The sequence below is a fragment of the Plasmodium berghei genome (genome assembly GCF_900002375.2).
Source record: "Plasmodium berghei ANKA genome assembly, chromosome: 10".
Taxonomy (NCBI): Eukaryota; Apicomplexa; class Aconoidasida; order Haemosporida; family Plasmodiidae; genus Plasmodium; species Plasmodium berghei.
The window spans coordinates 1,035,649-1,057,484 of NC_036168.2; the positions used below are offsets into that span (position 1 = coordinate 1,035,649).

Sequence of the window (21,836 nt, forward strand, 5' to 3'; positions counted from 1 at the left end):
GACATAAGATAACCCATAAAATTAAAATGCAATTAGTATGTTATATAGTAAATATATTTAAATAAAAAATAAAAAGAACAAATATGTAGGACAAATTAATTTGATTTAATTTATACCATAAAACAAAAATACAATGTAATACAAAAATAAATGGAAAGGTATTTATCTATGGGCTACAAAGACAAGGGAAAAATATTTGACAAAAAAAAAATGAAACGATTGTAAAAAATTAAGCTAATAAACAAACACAAAAAATATATATACATATTTGTAAGACTTGTGAAATGCCTTTAGATTTAATTTATCTTCACTAATCAAATTAAATAAAAAAATTAAACAAAAATATACATTACATTTTTTATCAAATTAATAATTTGTCTATATTGTAACAAGGTAACCCATAAAATATCCACGCAATTTTTACAACAAAATCAATTCTGAGTCATCACTATCAACGTTTAATTCTGCAAAAATAATAGTTTCGAATTTATATGCATGTATATATTAGAAGTATGAATAAATGAGCTATAAAATAAAGAACGTTTGTTTGCACATTATTTCAAATTTTAAATTAGGTTACCTCCTTTAAAAGTATATTGTGGTTCTTCTTCATAGACTTCAAATATATTGGGGTCAATCAATTTTAAATTGTGAATTAAATCGAAATAGTCATCTTTAGACTAAATATAATATTTAAGGAAAGTGTATATGTATGCATGTTTAATATATTATTTAGTAAACATAATGTAATACATTATACACAATATTATTTTAAAGGATAAATATATGCATAATTAATATGTGTACATGCAGGCATATAGAAAAACATACATTAACTACATAGACTAATGACATTGATGAATTCAAATGCTCCCATGGTAATAGATTTATTCGATGCATAAAAAATTCTGAACTTATATTTGTATTTAAATCCGTAAAGGCTTTTTGGCACTTTATATGAGGGTCTATATAAAAAAGACCATTGTCATTTGCTGAATAAAAATAATAAGCACTAGTATAAGTGTTCCCTCCACTTATTCCTTGAAATTGTTTTAAACGAAAGCACGATAATATTGATTGCTTATACTTCAAAATACTTTTTGAATCAATTCCTAATTTTAAGCATACCCATATAATTACAAATACTTTTTGCTTTATTTGAAAAAATTTTAAAACACGATTATTATATATTACTCCTGTTTCAAAAGCTATAGAGAAAAATGCATTTCGGTATTTTTTTTTTACAAATATGCACTTAGTGTTATTTTTATATCCATCGACACTATTTTGTTTATCTAAATGCTTATCTATTATTGTATTTTTTCTTTTTTTTCTAAGAAAACACACTTTTTTTTTATTAATTATATTAGATATAATAATTGCACTATTAGTAGGCCCAAACCATTCATACACAAATTTTTCTATACTTTCTTTATGAATTTTGTTATATTTCATTGCTTCATATATAATGTTCTGTATTGAATATTTTGCATTTTCAGTATCTCGGAATTTTGATAATATAGGAAATATCAAATAGTTGTTCTTATTCATATCCTGAATATTATTTTCACTGTTCATTAAAAAATCTCTATAAGTTTTATAACATTTAAAATAATGGAATATGTTTGTATTATTACTGCTTGTGCTATTGTTATTATCACTGAAAATTAATTTTTTTAATCCAAGTATAGATATATCATTATATTTATACTTATATTGATCTTGTTGATGTATGGTTTTTACATTTCCATTTAATGTGTGTTTTGGTTTATCTCCAAGTGTGTGGTTACTATTTTTACTTAATATTGAACAATTATCATTTTCATCCGATATATTTGATTTGGAAACTTTTTTTAAACAGTAAATTTCATGTGTTTTATCTTCAAGTTTTTTCAATTTAATTTTCTCTGTATGATATTTCGTTATTTTTTCTTCACTTTTTTCATGTAGCAATTTTTCCGTGTTTAAATTAAGGGAATTTTTATAAAATATATAATCATTTAGATTATGAAAAAACATAAAATCTTCGGATATTGTATATTTGACAAATATATTAACTAATACCATCTGAACTACTCTAATCATACAACCCCAGCCTTTATCGCTCATATAAATAGATATAGTATCATCTGTTTTTTTTTTTTTTCGTTTTTTTTTTAATTTAAAAAAGTGCCTATATTTGTTTTTAATTTTACTATTTATAGTATTATTAGTACCCAATTTTTTTTTTATTGTATATAGTTCATTTTTGAACAACTTTTCGTGTTTCTTTTGTCCATCACTATTACTACCATTATAACAGTCCATTACATTTGCATTATTGATTAGCTTGTTCACTTTGCTTATAAACTCTTCCGAGGTATCTTTATACATTTTTAAATTTTTATTTTCCAAATTACTATTTAGATTATCGTTTTCACTGGAAATAAGTTTATCATTGCTTCTAGTGATAAACTGTTCAGTGTCTACAGAATTAGCATTTTCGACACTATTATGATTTAAAGATGAAAAATTACTTTTTTCATTTTCAAAATTATCCTTTATATATATAATTGTTTCTTGGCTATCATTCATATTGTTAAGATGCATGCCTGCGCTAGTTTTGTTTTCTATAAGGTTGTCATTGGAATCATTTTTGTTATATGAACAGTTGTCTTTATTCATGTGTACATGTTTTTTTTTATTAAAAATATATATATGGCTAAAACTTGATATACTTTCACAATTTATATACAAGTATTTTTTTTTATCATAATATATTTTATTTAAAAAATGTTCTGGCATATCTGTAAAATTTATAACTTTATTTTTGTAGTATTTTCCCTTGATTTTTGCCCCTCTGTTTTTTTTAAACCCCTTTTTATTTTCCTCTTTGCCATTATTTATATTATTATAATGAGAATATTTATTTATAGAAGAGATGCTTAAATAATTCCTAATAATAATATCATTATCAGTAGATGAATTAACATGCTTATCATTATTATTGGCGGAGGTTAGGATATTAATTTTTTCATTATCAAAATTTTTACTTACAGAATGAATAATATTATTATCCCTAAAAGTAGTGGCATAATCAAAGGATGTGCTACTCTTAATGCTTTCTACAACTTTATTTATTTCTAAAAAATGATTACTATTCTTCATACGGGTACTATTACTACTACTACTGCTAACTAGCGTTTTACTATCACTAGTTTTTATGAGGAAGTTCGATCTATATGTAAATAATATTTTTGATTTGCACAGAATTAAAAATAATTTTAAAGAATTAGGATCTTTGAGAATAAAAGAATTTCCACACACATAAGCATCATTTGATATATTTCTGAAATTAAAAGGTATATAATTATAAATAGATACATTAACTAACATTTTAAAATAATTTATAATGGAGAAATTACTTTTAATACCATTTAAATAATTTATAAAGTCATATTTTGATTTATTGTTATGGTTATACAAATTTTCGCTAGTTTTATTTTTTATAATACTTAAATTATTTCCATATTTTTGGGATTGCATTTTTTTAAAAATTTTTTTATCATGTGTACCACCCATATTAGGAATATTTGCTTGTCCATTTTCATGTACCAATCTATCATTGTTATTTTGTTTATTCTTATTAGTCGTAATTTGGGAAGATTTTACATGTTTTACGCCATTTTTATGTTGTAAGCACTTTGTTTTATTTTCCATTCTTAATAGTTGTAATATAACAATTTAAAGAAAATGGAAATAATATATCACTGCCTAATTACCGCATATTAATAGTATTTAAATTAGTATATAAAAATAATTCCAAAACATTTAACAAAAATAGCATGTGTGAGAGTAATTCTCAAATATGACTGGCCATAATGATTGTAAAAACATTAAAATAAAAAGATGGAAACGTATAATCTAGATATTCGTGCACACATATATATTGTATGCATATAATTTATTAAATCTGAAAATACTTTCTTAATGTTATATTTTAATTTTGATAATACTCTTCCATTATGTGCTAACAGGGTATGATAAATACAATTTTAGTGAACTTTATATTTTGGGTTACACAAAATTTGTTATTATATTCCTTTCATATTATACGCACATAATTATATATTTATACAATTCTTATATACAAGTGATATTTTATTATATAAAAAAACAATATTTATAAATACTAAAAATTATATATTAATAAAAATGTGATAACTTTAGAAGTCTAAAAGAAAAGTAAATTTTTTTTTAATATAATTATATTACATAAGGTGGCCAGAAGTACACTTGCATATAATTTTGCAAAATGGATGTGTATGAATAATTTTAATTACTTTGTCTTAAACTTATTTAAGCGAAATAATATATAATACATTAACATTTGATTCAAAATGATTGATTTTACGCATACATACAATTGCATATATATTGTACGTATTTAATTACATTGCAAGTATAATATATGGTAAACTACTTGATTTCAAAAATCGAATAGAAATTGTGCTTGGGTACTTTTTTTCATATGAAAATAAAATGCCTACATTTTATGCTAAGTATCCATATGTCAATCGTATAATTAAAAAAATAAAACCCTTAGCATTTTCATTTATGGGAAATTATAAACTAATAATTTAATTTTATATTTTTATATGCTTAATAAATTATTGTGTTAGTAAAGAATTTTATCTTATATATATATAATGAAAATTGATGTTAAAAAAATAAAAGAAAAATGCATAACTTTTCGTTTAAAAGTTTCATAAAAATCCCAAATTATTGTAACAATATAATGAAAAATAAAATAAAATTGTACTTAAAAAAAATAAAAAAACATAGCATATGATACAAATATACTTCATTATCATATGCATGCATACATACTGCACATGTGTACACAATATTTTATTGAAGTTTCAAAAACATATTTATGAAAATGTAAACGGCAAACTAACAACACAATTATAGGATTTATATTATTTTGCTTTTATTTCTCTTTTGAAGTATTTAAAAAAAAATGATGGTAGTGCATAAAATTTTAGCTGAAAAAATGTAGCTTATTCTTTAAAAAATTAATTATGATGAAAAAAACAAAATCCCACAAATGTGGCATGCGCGCATATGTATATAATGTAAATGTACACATACACACATAATATATATACCTTTTATTTACAACAAACATAATAAAAACGAACTTATAAATATTCTAAAAATAACAATATGCTAAGCATTTCCTAAGCATGTCTGAAAAACTGACTTAAATATTTTTTTAATCTCCGATGTAGCATGTACAAATGGGTATTCCCAAATTTTGAATCTATAAAAAAAATGTATTATATTAATATGTAAATAAGGTGTATTTTAGTGTAAACATTATATCCATGCGCATTTATGTATATCTTCTTTTTGTTTATGTAAAAAATAAATATTCTCTTACTTTTTATTTTTGATTAATTCAATAAATGTAATTAATAATCCCCATGGATGTGGCCTATGAGCCAAAATTCTTTCCAACAAAACTCGAATTATTTGTTCTTTAATAACGATATCATTTGAATATGAAAATAAAAACAAAATGAGACATGAAAAGTAATGGGTATGCGAATTAGGATATCTAATATGATTAACTATATTCAATAATAATAAGTATCTTCCTTCCATATCTAATTCTTTTAATAAAAACAAAAATAATGTATAAGCAAGATTTTTTTTGATAATAGTAATTTCTATTGTGCCATCATTATATTCTCTATTATTATTGTTCACAACACAATCAATATTATTTACACTATTTTGTTTTAATGCTTTAGTATTTGTTTTATCACAATTTGAAAATGATGAAATTTCATTTTCTATATTATTTTCCTGTATGATATCTACATATTTGTTCAGAAAATTATTATTTTGTTCTCCATTTCTTTGATTTTCTTGATTTGGTTGTTTTTCATCTCCTTCTTTTATGTCTTTTCGTTTTAAAACCTCTCCTTGAAAATTTAATATAATTTTTTGTATAATATCCCTATCCCTTGAAGCGGTTTTATTTTCTTCCTTTGTGTTATTAGAGATATCAATTTTAGACTTAATTAAAAGTATAGGATCCGAATTGCTGTTAAAACTAAAGAGATTGTTTGTCTTAGCTTTGCAAATAAACGCTCCCACATATAATGTTAGTGAATTCATAATATCCATATCATATTTAACAAAATGCTGATAAATTTTATTTTTTGGTAAATATAATTTATTTTTAATTTGTAAAAGTAATGAGTATTTTTTTTTATTAAAATAGTCGTCAATTAATTGTTTAAAGTTATTTTTAAATAATGGAAAAATGGTATTTGTTAAGATTTTAGGGACTAATTTAATTTCTTGTAACGCATCCATTTTAATATTTGGCATGAATGGGTCAGGTAATTTTATATTTCTTGGAAATGCTGAAAGGACTATATTTCTTAATTGAATGCAATTAATTGGAAATAGACTACAAAATGTTACATAATAACTACATAAAAATTCTGGAAAGTCGTGGAGCAGTACTAAAAGTATTCTTACAGCTCCTATATATAACGATTCAATGGCTTTAGATATTTGTAATTTTTTTAAACAATATTTTAAAAATGTAAAAAGTCCAACTAACAGATTTTTGTATATTCCCCATCCACATATATTTGATAATAAAATTGGCATAAAATATTTAGAAGATATAAGTTCTAGCCATGAAAAGGAAAAAGATGGAACTCGTATTGGAGATAGTATAGCAAAACAATTCGAAAAACAATTTAAATATATCAGCTTATCATTTGATTGTGGTGTAGCAGCAATGTTAGGAACGGTTGTCGCTGTAAATGCTTCATTTATGTCATTTAATAAACAGTGTAATAATCTAAAATAAGGTCTTTGATTAAATTTTCTTTTTTCAATTTCACATCTTTTATGTATAATCCTACATAATGAATTCAAAACTTTTTGTAAAACAATAATTGGTGATATTCCTTTTATATCTTCAACTAATTGTAGAATAATTACAATCATTTTAGACCACGAATCAATATAATTGTAATTTAATAATTCGCTACTATTTTTTAATTCTTTCATTTCAATATTATTTTTTAAAGTTTCAATTTTGTTATCATTATCTATTTGAGATACATTATTTGCTTCATAATTTTCATTTTGGCTTTCTTCAGTTTGTTTCCTTCCCTTTTTAGCGTTTTCCTTTTCTGTTTGATGAGGTTTCTGATTTGTTTCATTTTTCATTGTTAACTCATCTTTGATAACATCATCTTTTTGCAAGTTATATAGAGCTATATTTACTGATATATTAATAGTGTGTGTAAAAAAACAGTCAGTCATTTTATCCATGTTTAAAAATTCAAATTTTATTAATTTTTGTATATATTTGATGCATTTTGATTTATGTTGTTGTTTCACAATGTCGGGGATATTGTTGGGTGTATTAGTTTTAGAAATGTTTAAATAATTTTTATATATAAAATACCACTCAGCAAATAAGCACGCAATAATCATTCCCCTTTCTTTATTTATATTTGGAGGTGATGGTAAATATTTGCATTTAATTGGTTTATCAGTAAATATATCTGTAATATAATAAGCCCTTTTATTTATGTAATTTTCATTTATATTCAATTTTTTTATATTTACAAAATTATTTAGCAAGTTGTTTTTCTCTGCGACTGGTATTTTTATATCTATTTCTTTATTTGTTTCTAAATTTGTAGATTTATGTTCGATCGATATAGTACTTATATTTGATGCACTAGAGGAATTGGAGTACGATGAGTAAGAGGATTCGCTATCATCAGTTTCATTTGTGTATGCATTTTTTTTTGAATTGTGTTTTGAGTCTAAAGCAATGGAACAAACTGATAATGACGAATTTTCTGATGAATTTATTGATTTTTCTGATTTATTTGAATATAGAGAAGTATATGTTACATCTGAACCTGTTTCAGAAGAATTATATCCTTCTTCTTTTTCTTTATAAACATTACATTGCATATTTTGACAATATTCTGAAACAATGGTATTATCATTACATTCATTATTATTTGTATTGTGCCCACTTTTGGATTTAAAATTGTGTTTTTCATTTTGTTCTAGATCACATTTTAAATGATGATCAGAATATTGTTCATTGTTAAAAGTATTAGATGTATGGTTTTTTATTACATTTTTTTCATCTGTATTTATTTTTATAATTTCTTTTTCCAATATATCTTCAGTACTAAAATTTTTATTATTTTCATAATTTAACTTTTCTAACAAAAACAGAACATATTCATCTATATTAGTATAATCACATTGCGTATTTACATCGTTTTGTAGTTCAGTGTATAAATCATTTCTCTTTTTAATTTCTTTATCACCATTTTCATCTTTTTTAATAGTATTTTTCTCAATTTTTCGATTATTAATTTTAGTTGATTCCTTTGCTTTATATTCGCCTAAATATTCAGTAACAGTCTTTAACACTTTGGTAGTTTCTAATGTTTGATTTTTTCTAATTTTTTTAATTCCTTTAATTATTTGCTTGGCCTTTTTCCTTATAGTAATTAATACATTTTTTTTATCCTTATTAGATAGCAAGTTATAAATTTTTGCAATCTGTTTAATCGATTTTTTTAAATTATCATAATTTATATACTTCTTTTCAATCACCATAAGATATATTAATTCAGTACAAAATTTAATAGAATTGGTATTGTTTAAATTGTTTAAATGACTTCTCATATTTTTATCTAAACGTTTCAAATTAATAATATTATACCTAATGAAATAAGAAATACTGTTTATATTTTGATAAGGCGAACTTAATATATAGGAAGTAATTAATTGCTTTAATTCTCGGCTTTTTATGCACATTAATTCGAGTATGCATAATTGGATTTCTATAAGAATATCAGTTTCATTATATGTTATATTCATCTGATTATTTTTATTTTGATTGTTTTTTGTGCCACTATCATTAGTTGGAGATGTGTCGTCCCCTTGTTCATGATATGTTTTTTTTTCTTCCTTCACATTTGCAATATTATTGTTTATTATATATTTATTTTTTAGGATTTCTTGTATGGACCTATACAATTTTGTTCCTATAATTTTATATGTATCACCTTGATTTTCCGAGTTTTCACATATATAGATAATAATTTTGCATAGTTTAAAAATTTTATGATTAGTTGGCAAGGAAGTAATAAATAAAAGTGGTGTTATATCTGTGTAAACATTTTTTTCAAATTTAAAAAATGGTGTTTTTATGTTACAATAACCACTATATGTATTGGGCGTAGATATAATAGGAGGGAAAATAATCAAATATTTAATATAATCCTTAATATTAATCATACAAAATTCAAAAAGCGATATAATATTTTTTGTATTCATTTTTTCTTTATTTTCTTTTAAAAATATTTCTGAAATAAAAAATAAATATTTTTTTTTGAACAGTAAATCTATGTTATTAATTTTTTTCAAACCCATGTTTACTTTGTCTATGCAATCTGATGGAATCGGCGTGAGCATTTTGGAATTATTATTTTGTTCTTTATCAATATAATAATTGTTATTAAGATCGTTGTTATCATTTCCTCTATTTATATGCGTAATACCATAGTTTATAACATTGTTCTTATTTTCAATTTCTTTTTCTTTTTCATTTTTTTTTTTTTCTAAATCTTTGTTTACACTCATTATCACATTTCTGGTGGTATCGTAATTATTTAAAATGCCACTGTTAAATGCTGTCGTATTATGCTCATTATTTAAATCCCCAGTTTTGGTATCATTTATATTCCCACTTAGCGAGGAACAATCCCTTTTAATATTATTCATATAAGGCGGAATAGGAAATGAGGTACCTATATTAAAACAAGCAAAATTATTACCATTATTATTATTTCCGTTATTACTATTATTTCCATTACTATTGAGACTATAATATATAGTATTAGTAGAGTTATTTTTAGAATTAATATTTTTCATGTATTCCGCAAAATTGTTATTTATACAATTTTGGAAATTATTTTCTTTATTAATAATAGCAATATTATTATGATCGCAATTTATATTATACTCATGAAACTGTTCATGTATAAACATACAGTTTATATTGTTATGATTATATACATTTTTATTTATATTGGTGTTAATATTAATAGATAACTTACTTTCGAAGTTTGGATTTAGTGCAATGTTGGAAAATTGGGGAAAGGAATTTTCACTATCATTATTAGATGGGCGCATATTCCCATTTTTTAAGTCTTCTAAATTTTGAGCAGCTTGAAAAATATTGCTAGTAGAAATTTTTGGTAAATGATGGGTATAACTATTTTCATATTTTTGGTTGGTGTTTTGAGAATATAAATTTTCTGTGTTTTCTGAAAAATTATTTGCACCGTTTTCAATATAATTCCGTGGGTAATTTCCCGAATAGTTTGGTGGACATTGGTCGTCATATGCATATATGCCAGAATTGCCATCATTATTAATAATTTGCATGTTCACATACCTATTATTCGTATTAAAATTATTATCAGAATTATTACAATTATATTTGTTAGTTGAGTTTTTATATATATAATGACAATTAGAAGAGTAATATAAGTTTAGGTTGTTCATATAATTAGCATTATTATTTATAGCGATGTTTGTAATGTCGCTAGTAGGAATTTTAGCAGTGTCGCCATCAGCGCCACTGTTAAGATTATTTAGATTTACATTATTCATAGTATTACTATTCAGAATATTTAAATTATTTATATTGCTATTCAAATTACCTAAGTGAAAATTTACATTTTCTTTCGAGTTATTATTCTTACAAGGGATAAACTTAACTCCTTCGTTGTTTTTGTAACCGATGTTTGAAGCACCTTTTTGTTGATGCATATTATTATTTCCAACATCCTTAGCTCCTGAAATATTACTGTTAATATCGTCTTCCATTATGCCTTTTTCATTATAATATGATTCCTCTGAATATCTGTTTTTTTTCATTTCATTAGCACATTTAGAATCTTCTTGCATGTTGTGGTTGTTTAAGGTTTCCTTATTGTATTCATTTTCTGATAATTTATAATCTCCATGTTTTGAATTCCTTCCATCTAAGGTATGTTGCATTATTCCATATTTTTTGTTATTATAAAAATTATTTGTGTTAGCATCATCATTGAGCATACTTTTTGTGGCTTTTCCATTTCGGTTAGTTGTGCTACCCTCATTTGAAATTCTTTCTTGTTCGTGTATGTTATTAGTAACTGAAAATAGTTTTTGTTGCAAACTTTTAACATTTTTTAAATTCATAAAATTTTTATATACTTGGATGTGCTTCAAAGTTATATTATGGGCTTTTAAAAAAACAGGTAACGTGTTATAATATTTATTTGATGTATTATCTTTTATATTTAATTTATGTATACGTGCATATTTTCTAGATGCATAAATAGGTTTCATAATTTCTTCTATTTCTATTGATGATTTCTCAATAGCTATTTGCTCAATTATTAAATATATTAAATTTATGTTATCGTTAATTAGGATTTTTATGATATCATCAACAGCAATTGTGTTATTTCTTTCAGGAATATTTTGCTCAAATGCATTTCTTAAATTTTGTACTAATACATTTTTCAAAGGTTTTTTGCACGAAACTAAAGCAAGAGAAGAAGTTATGCTTGTTGCCATTAATAGTGATGCTTTTTGTATAATTGTTTCTTTTTGTTCATTTAAAAAATCTTTTTTTACTAATTCTCTGGTTGTTATACATCCTATCAAAACAAATCTATCAACAATTGAAGATACAATTTCTTTAATAGCCGAATCAAATGCTAAATATATTAATGCCTTATATTTAAAATTTAATTTTAGTATTGAAATGGAAGGTGATAAAACTATATTTTTTTTTAAAATATTCGATATCTCGTCAAATATAATTTCATTAAATTTATTTGTATTATTATTACTACTGTTATTATTAATACTATTATTAGTTGTGTTATCTTTATATGAAAGATTCGCTTGGGTTTCCATATTCATATCTACTCCTGAATAAGCAGAATACACAGGATCCATCATGTTATGATTATTATTTCCAGTAATAAGCCCATCATTCAAATTATTTTTGTTAGTACTATTAGAAGCGTGCATAATGTTATTGTTCATATAATCAGTCATTTTCATTTTATCCACCGCATTTGGTAACATGTTTTTTATTTTCATATTATTTATCAATTGAGAAGAATAAGAATCTCTTTTATTGTTATTATCATATATTTCAGGTTTTATTCCAACATTTTCATCCTTTATATCTGAACTTTTAAATCGTTGATGCTCAAGTTTATTTTTATTTAAAGTATAATTTGAATTTTTGGAAGAATTATCTTTAAATTCTAATTCAATCATCTTCTCTTTTTTCTTAGCATTGTATTTTAAATCTTTCATAAGAATATCATCATTATTTCCATTATTGTTTATGTTATTCATTTTTTTGTTTCCTATATGCTCACCATTCATTGATTGCATATATTCCATATTTTTATTATACATATTATTATATAGATCATTTTCATTTGTATACATATCTATGTTATTTCCAAACATTGAATTATAGTTTGGTTGCTCATTATTCATATAATTGTACATTGATATTGTATGAGAATCTTTTCCAATATTATTGACTTTACCAGCATTAGTACTGGCTATGTTTCTTTGTGAAGCGTTATTTTTTAAAACTAGTTCACTAGTCATGTTACTTTTATAAATTTGTTTATTATAAGTAAGGTTGTTATCCATATTTTTGAAATTTTTCGATAATGATTGGATCAAATTTGAATCTTCATAAGTGTTCTTATTATTAGCACTAACTTCACTATCAGTAATATTCTTTCCATCATTTATCATCACAAAATCACCTAATAAATTAAAAACAAAATTATATGTATTATTATTATTACTATTTAAAACATTGAGATTGCTCATTTGAGCTAAATTATTCACCATATGCATGATATTCTCAATATTTATACAATTTTTTTTTTTTATATTATCATTTTTTTACCTTTATTTAATAGATTTACACTAAGATGTTTTCTATTGTACAAATCGTTAGTATTACTGTTACTAGTTGTTGAAATAGCTGATGTAGATGTTACTTCTGATCCCATAATATGTCCATTATGAGTGTTCATCATGTTGTTATATCTTAAATCTTTGTTAATCAAATAGTTAGCTGATGATGCATCTCCTAATCCTATTGGTCTGTTTGTTCTATTATCATTATTATTTATAAAATTGTCATTTGGGTAAAAGTTTGCACCAGTATTGTATGTTTTATTATATATATGACGAATTTCACTAGTATTGGCAAAATGTCGACCCTCATTATCATTTACATATCCCATATTAATATTAGTATTAGCAGTGTTGTCATTATAATTATTTCTCACAAACAAATCATTTGAATTGATTGGCATATTTCTGCATTTGATAATATTGCATTTGTTATAATAATCAAATACATTAATTTTTAAATAATTGAATAAAATTTCGATTTCAAAAATAAGAATTGTTTTTAGTGATTGAGCTTCATGTAATTCTCCTAATAAATTTAATATTCCAATTGTCCATGGATTTGGAGGTTTAAATATTTTAGAATTTTTTATACTTTCTAAAATTTTACAAACAGCCGGGAAAGTAACTATTAAATATCCATTATCATATGAATATAAAATTAATTGTTTAATATTCATATATTTTGATATTAATGGTTTATTTCTACCAATGGTTATTATTCCTATCCATGCCCCCAAGTTTTTTAATAATAATCTATATGTTGATGAATCTTTTGTTATTTCAATAAAATTTAATAAGGTATTAAATATATCACAAGATAATTGTATAATATAATCAAATATTTTATCTATATTTATTGCATTTAAAAGATGTAAATATATTAGCATATCTTCAGATGTTTTTTTTTTTATAACAATTTTTAATAAATTAAAAAAAAATATATCTCTTCTTATCATTACATCATCTTCAATTTTTATTTCTTCATATCTATCATTAATTCCTGTTATATGTTTACTATTATTTTTTTCATCATTTCCTTCATCATCACTATCCTCAACATTTTCATTTAAATATTCATATGTACTGCTTCCACTATGGCAGGACATATTTTCATTTCTTTCATTATTTTCTGTATTATCATTTTCCACATTATCACTAATATTGTTTAATTTATTTATATTTTCACTTAAATTATTGTCTAATATTTTTTGTTCTTGATAATTTTCTATTTCCTTATTATATATAGCATCTACTTTATTTTCTTCAAAAAATTCATTCTCTCTTTTAATATTTTCAAGTGAATTTCCGTTTTGATTTTCTCCCTTTTCATCATCATTATTATTATTGCTAATTGTTTCATCTTTATCAAAACCATTTTTCTTATTTTCTACATTTTCTTCTTTTTCCTTTTTATTGTTTCCATCCACATTATCATCCTTAGTAAATGACGAGTTAGGGTCACATTTCGGATCGTCATCTTTCAACACTGATTGTCCATTATCAGTATTGTTTTTATTTGTTGTTTTTTTATCAAATTCTTTTTTATTTTTCATTTCATTAATTTCTTTAGAAGTATCTTCACTAATTGCTGGCGGTTCGTTGACGTTTGTGCTGTTTTTTTCATTTTTTTTGCTTTTTGCTTTTTTTTCTTTTTTTTCGAGTTCGTTACTTTTGTTGATTTCATTATTATTACATTCTCCCTTATCTCCTTTTGAATCTGAGCTATTAGTTGCATTTTTTTTTTCTTTCTTATCATCTATAGCATCTTCGGTATTTTTCTCATCACATTCTTTTACTATTTCTTCGCCTTTTATTTTAGTATCTTCATTTTTGGTATCATTACTTATTTTATCGTTAGAAGTCTTACTTGTTTCCTTTTTATTTTTTTCAGTTTCATGTTTTTCCTGTTTGTTAGTCTTCTTTTTATTCAATATTAATTTTTTCAGTTGCTTGCCTTTCCCTTTAATATTATCTGGATTAATATCTTTCAAAACAACGGCTAATTTTTTCATAAACCTTTTAGTAATCGTTTTTTCTATTAGATGTTTTTTATCAGCAAATATTTCATTAAAAGCAATATTTAACAAATTTAATGTATTAGCTTCATTATAATTTAAACTATCTTCTAAATTTGGATTTATTTGATTTTTATTTTCATTTTTTTCTTGTATTATATTCATATTAATTTTATTATTGATTACATCATTTTTTATTATATTATTTTTATTATATAACCAATAATTTTTTAATGTATTATTAAAACTGTTATTTTCAGACTTATTTAATTCGTGCATATCCATTTTTTCATATCTATTTTGAAATATATTTTCTTCGTCATATTTATCATCAATAGTTCTATTTATATAAGGCATATTGTTTTTTTTATATTCAATGAATTTATTTATATTTCCATTATTATTCAAGTATATTTTTTCTTCATGTTCTGGATAATATGAAGTATTACCATTTTGTATAGAATTATTGTCATTATTATAATATTGGTAGTATTCCTTCATATTATTTATATCTGTATTATTTTTAATATTATTCATTGTATATATCATAGATTCATGTAAATTGTTATTATCATTATTGTTGTATATGTTCCCATTGTATATATTATTATATGTACTAACGCTATGTGAATTTATATTAGAATTCATATTTTTACTATTTTTATTACTATTATCAATAATAATATCTGTATCATGTTTTTTATTATTGATATTTGAAAATTCTTCAGAGGAAAGCCCATAATACGCCATAAAATTATTATGAATATCACATTCCGTATTGTTTATCATATTATTCATATCATTTAAATCTTTTAATCCATTTATATTATGCATTACGTTCATATTATTAAAAACTTTTACATCAAAATTATTTCCATTAAAATGATTCATTTCTTCATCCATATGAACTATATTATCATTGTTATCAAAAGTATCCATGTGATTTATATGCATTTTATTATTCATATTATTACATAATTCATTCATTTTTTTTATAGACATGCCATTAAAATTCATTCCAACATTTGTTTTTCCAATAGCATTGTTTATGCATGCTTCATTATTATTTTCATACATTTCCATATGTGCATTGTTATTATTATAAAGTGCGTTATTATTATTAGCAATTTTGTTTATATTTTCTCGGTTTAAATTATTTGTATTGTTTCGCATATTCGAGCCAATTTTCAAATTTATCAAATCTTTGGCATTGCTATTACTATTATTACCACTATTATTGGCGCTATTGTTTTTTTTTTTTTTATCTCCTCGAATCATAATATTTTCTTTTACCTTTTCATCAGAATTTCTATCTAAATGACTATTTTTTTGACCATCTTTCCCACTATTTTTATTGTTATTTTTGTTATTTTTATTATTTTTGTTGTTTCTATTTTTCCCCTTTTCATTTCCTTTATTATTTTTACCACCTTTATTTTCATCGTCATCATTATTATTGTCTTTATTGTCATTCTTATTATTATTGTTATTATTGTGGCCATCTCCTCCATTATTTCCACTATTATTATTACTACTTTTGTTATTATCATTTTGGTTGTTAGTTGGATTCCCGCCAGTGTTGGAGCGTTTACTTCCTCCCTTATTGCTTCCTTTATTATTATAATTGTTAGTAATATGATTTGACTTGTTATTATTATTGCTATTATCATGTTGTTTAAGAGACACTTCTTCTTTAGAATTATTAAGTTGCAGTTTTTCGCCTTCAAAAAATAATGGATCCTTATTCTCATGAATAAAATTATTTGCCTTAGGTTTCGCATTCATATCAGTATTTAAGTTCGCGTCACTATTAATTTTTACATTACTGCTTTTATTTATATCATTTAAATTATCAATAGTAATTTTGTTTGTATTAATGGGCTTATTTGTAGGTATATCTACAAGCTTACCATTGCTTTTATAAGAATAGTTATCACATTTGGTTGATTCTAAATGTGTTTTCAACCCTTTCTCATTAGTATTACTGTCATTTATGTGGTTAGAATTGCCTACATTATTATTGCCATTAAAATTATCGAAATGATTATTACTAGTTTTGTTGTCACTATCCCTTTGATCTTCATTATTTGAATCAGCAGATGGTTGTTTCCCTTGATTGTTTTTTATATATGAATTTGTTTTAATCATATTTTGCTTTGGTAATTTATCAGTATTGCGAAATTCTTTATCTTCATTTTTTATAAAATATTGATTATCATAATTATGATTTTTGTCATTTTGTTCCATATTTATTGGCCCATTTTTAATATCGTTATTTTTATTTTTCATGTTCTTTTGTATCGAGGTTTTATTTTCGGAAATTTCAAATTCTTTATTCTCGTTATTAACATTTGTTGAATCACTGTTACTCATTATATTTTTATTTAAATGATCATCATTGTTACTATTAGTATTATTTCCATGGGTATTCGCATTTAATATATTACTGTTGTCAGAATAGTATTGGTTTTTATCATCATTATTTTTTGCATGACTGCCAATACTTTTATGTATTCTATTCACAGAATTATTATTATGAATATTATTGTTGTTACAATTTTTGCTTGTGATATTATTATCATCTATCCAATCATCCATATTACTGTTATCACTTTTATTACTATTAATCGATGCCCTTAAATCGTCACTAGTATGTTTATTGCCCCCTGTGGTTGTTTTTTCATTTACATTTATTATATTATCACTATTTTCTGTTTTGTTTATATCGTCCTCATAATATTCATTTCCAGTTCTGGTTGAATTATCATAATCACACAATGATGATTTGTTTACATTTTCACTACTAGCATTTAAATTATTGTTTTGTTTTTTTTTAATGAAACTAAAATGCTGTTTTATGCTCATAAAATAATTTCTTTTTTCATGGTAATCCATTCTCATATTTTGATATATAAAAATTCATATTTACAATTGTACAACGATAAATATATTATGTGCATAAGTGCGTTATATCTTCTCTTTTGTTATCTATTTTATTTTTATATAAATCCTATAATTGTGTGTTTTAAAAATATTGTGACATATTTAAAATATATATACATAACACATACATATACTTATATATATTAAAAAAACATATATACTAAATACGGATTTAACTATTTAAAAACTTGTTAAAAAAAAATAATAAATAATTATTATATATGCAATATATTGAATACAATTTTTGTTTAAACTATTTATTATATATATATATATATATATATATATATATATATATATATATATATACATAAAAATGAAATAATAAAATATATCAATGAAAAGGAAATAAATAATAAAAAAATTATCTATGAAAAAATATAATAAAGTTGATTAAAAGAAAAATTTATTCAAATACTCGTTGCGCTAACTGTACGTAATTACATATAAGCTAATATGATATATAGCAAAATAAATATTTACAATATTAATATATATAATATATTATAATATATATATATATACAAATTTAATGTGTGAATTTCTTTAAAATAGTAAGAGAGTAAGTTTTCTGGTTATGTTTATTTTAATATATTTATCATATGCACTCATATATATTTATATATAATATATTGATTCATAGTATAATAATAATTGTATGTGCATAATATCCATATATACAGTTTGAGAATTCGGCGTTTCTATACCTTTTAAGTCATATTTTTTCCCATTTTTTGTTTGTATTCATTTATACAATATATTAAATTGGTATGGAAATTTAAGTAAATTCTAGGTTTTTTGGTACATATATATAACTGTTATTGGGGGGTAAGTTGTAATAAAAAAAATAATAAAGCATTAAAAGAACGTATGTTTTTTTCTTTTAACAAGAAAACTTAATTTATAATTTTTTCAACTTAATTGTTTTTTTAAAAAAATATGTAATCCATATAAAAAAAATAAGAGATAGGAAAAAATTGCTATATAAAAAATATGATCTTAAACTTAAAAAAATATAAGGGAGCATGAGTAAAAGGAAAATATGTATATTAGTAAATAAATAATAAAATGGAAATAATAAAAATGGAATAAAATATAGATTAAAAGAAAAAATATATTATAAACAAGTATATATAATATGGAAAATCACGATAAAAAAGGGATCCCCTTGAATATGTTATCTATTAAATTAAAAAAAAAATACGAGCTTGGAAATTGTAAAACCATATGTATATCTATTTATGTAGACATATTTATACATAATGTTTTAAAAGTATTATGTTTTAAGAAAATATGTAAGGGCAATGTTGTATTATGCCATTAAAATACTAATACATTTCTTATATGCTTATATTTTAAAGTTATATTGTCTATGTTATTATTAAAAACCATAAGGTAACTAATAATTTTTTTTCAAGGTAGGATTAATAAATTAAAAAAAAAGAGTATTTTGTATTCAATCCTTCCATATTTTTCTTTATCTTTTTGACCAATTTATACATTGATTAATGTACATACATAAAAAGTATATATACAAAGCATATGATCATAAAACGTCAATTAATTTTTTCTAATTGTATTTCTTATTATACTACTTATTTCCAAATGTTTTCAAAAAAAAACCTTTTTAAAAAATTAATATAAGGAAAATTATTTACGTAAAAAAACTACAAAATATAAAATAATATAAGGTCTTTTCTTGGAGTATAAACACCTAATATATAACTTATTTTCTATAAACAAATGTACATAAAAGCATAATTATAATGCTATAATATATATTTTCCCCTTCCATTATAATATATGTGCTATTTATGTGTATATATACAATACTAATTATATTTTTTTTAAGTATAACGCAATTGAATTTTGTTATTTAAGGCTTGAATAAGTAAAATGACAACTCCTAAACAGTGTAACATTATGCAATATTCTACTCTATATAAATCACATGTTTATAGTTGAAAATTGTGATCAGTTTGGTTATTAATAGTAAAATTTAGAAAGCACTAGAGGGAAAATACAATTTTCATATGTAAATTATAAAGCACGTTTTAAAAAAAAATTATAATATTATTTTTTTAATGTTATATTAAAGTGTATATAAAAAATTTATTAAATATGAAATAAAGTTTTAAAAATATACCAAAACAATGAAAGAAACAGTAAGAATAGACAAATATATATATATATATATATGAATTTGTTGAGTATATATTTAATTTATAAAAACCTCTTTGAATTATTTTGTATGAGCACACAAAATAATCATTAAAAAGAAGGAAATATGAAAAATATATCGAATATTAACGGGATAATAAAATTTTTAGGAATTCAAATCCATATTTTTGGATTTTATCTTCTCCAAAACCTATTAAGTTTAAATTTTTCATATCATCAATAGTTTTCGGAGAATGTAACAATAATAATTTTAAATTTTTTGTAGTGATTAATTTTTCAGGATCATTCATATTATCCCATTTAGCCATGTTATCTCTACATTCAAATAAGCATTTCAATACACTATTTTCATTATTCTTCTTATTATCAGATACTATAGTTTGTTTATGGTCAATTGGTGTATGCCCTTGATCCCTCTTATGTGATAAAGCGTTTCTTGAATCATATATTTCACTAAATTTTTGAGGGTTATCATTATCCAGACAAATATAGGAATTGTTTTGGTTCTTATCATATTTATTATTGTCCTCATAAAAAATACTATTTTTATAATTGCTATTATTATGGCGGTTGTTATATTCTTGGTAGGTATTATAATTTTTATAATTATCATTATTGCCATAATTGGTTTTTGTATAATACGTTTTCTCACATGGATTATTTCTTAAAAAATTATTATTTGAGGTATGTTGAAATAAATTTTGGTCATTATATATATGCTCATTTTTATTGGGCTTGCTATTAATTGTTCCATTCCTCTCATTTTCTAAATAAATATTTCCGTGATTAAAAGAATAATTTTCTAAAGGATTTAAACTATCAACAAATCTCAATAAACCATTAAGGCCTAGATACACATTAGATGGGTGTTTATATTTAATGTTATTTTCTTTTAAATAATTTTGAATATTTATATTATTTGACGGGGTACAATATTTTTGTGGTATGTTATTGTCATTTAATGATTTTATTTGCTCATCAAGATTATTTATTATGTTTACCTTCTTCATTTTTATACTTTTCCACACAAAAATGGTTTTATTCAAAAAATGGATTAAAAATGATATTAATATAAAGATATTCCCCTAATATATAATAATATAATCAGATACAACACTATTCGATCAGCTTACTATTATGCATACACATTATTCTTAAAATATAGTATATTTACTAAAAAAATATTATAATAAATAAAAGTGAGTTTTCTATCAAAGTGCTATCTTGGGTTTTCTTACAAAAAAATAAAATCAAAAACATCAAACGTGGATAATAATTCTTATTTTAATATCTGAAAAAATGAAATCAAAAGCATATTATTAAGCATAGTAACATTCCAATATATCATCAAACAAAAACATATCCATAATATATTAAATCCTCATATAAAAAATATAAAATAACTGTGGCAACAAAATAAATAAACTAATATAACTTAATTGTAGTAATTGTTTTTTTTATGAATTATAATATTCTATAAATTATATAAATAAATAATTAATCGAAAGTAAGCACATTAGGTGCAATAAATGCATTAAAATATATTCAATTAATAACTCCTAAGGAATTTCATTTATGAAATGCCATGATTCGAAATACTTTTTTATTTTTAGTATTTACTATAAA

General features: G+C 22.6%; 3 protein-coding genes across 3 annotated transcripts; all 3 read right to left on the bottom strand.

The window, feature by feature from the left end:
• Nucleotides 1-420: 420 nt before the first annotated feature.
• PBANKA_1025400 (cysteine protease ATG4, putative) lies at nt 421-3,699 on the bottom strand (the record flags this gene model as incomplete). The annotated part of the gene is made up of 3 exons (XM_034565347.1): nt 421-464; nt 581-680; nt 832-3,699. The coding sequence occupies 3 exons, from the start codon at nt 3,697-3,699 to the stop codon at nt 421-423; spliced, it is 3,012 nt and encodes a 1,003-aa protein (XP_034422053.1).
• A 1,512-nt stretch (nt 3,700-5,211) lies between these two features.
• Nucleotides 5,212-17,987, bottom strand: PBANKA_1025500 (NOT family protein, putative; the record flags this gene model as incomplete). The annotated part of the gene is made up of 3 exons (XM_034565348.1): nt 5,212-5,305; nt 5,426-12,911; nt 13,058-17,987. The coding sequence occupies 3 exons, from the start codon at nt 17,985-17,987 to the stop codon at nt 5,212-5,214; spliced, it is 12,510 nt and encodes a 4,169-aa protein (XP_034422054.1).
• Nucleotides 17,988-20,335: 2,348 nt separating this feature from the next.
• Nucleotides 20,336-21,220, bottom strand: PBANKA_1025600 (conserved Plasmodium protein, unknown function; the record flags this gene model as incomplete). Its single annotated transcript, XM_034565349.1, has 1 exon — nt 20,336-21,220. The coding sequence occupies one exon, from the start codon at nt 21,218-21,220 to the stop codon at nt 20,336-20,338; it is 885 nt and encodes a 294-aa protein (XP_034422055.1).
• Between the last annotated feature and the right edge of the window lie 616 nt (nt 21,221-21,836).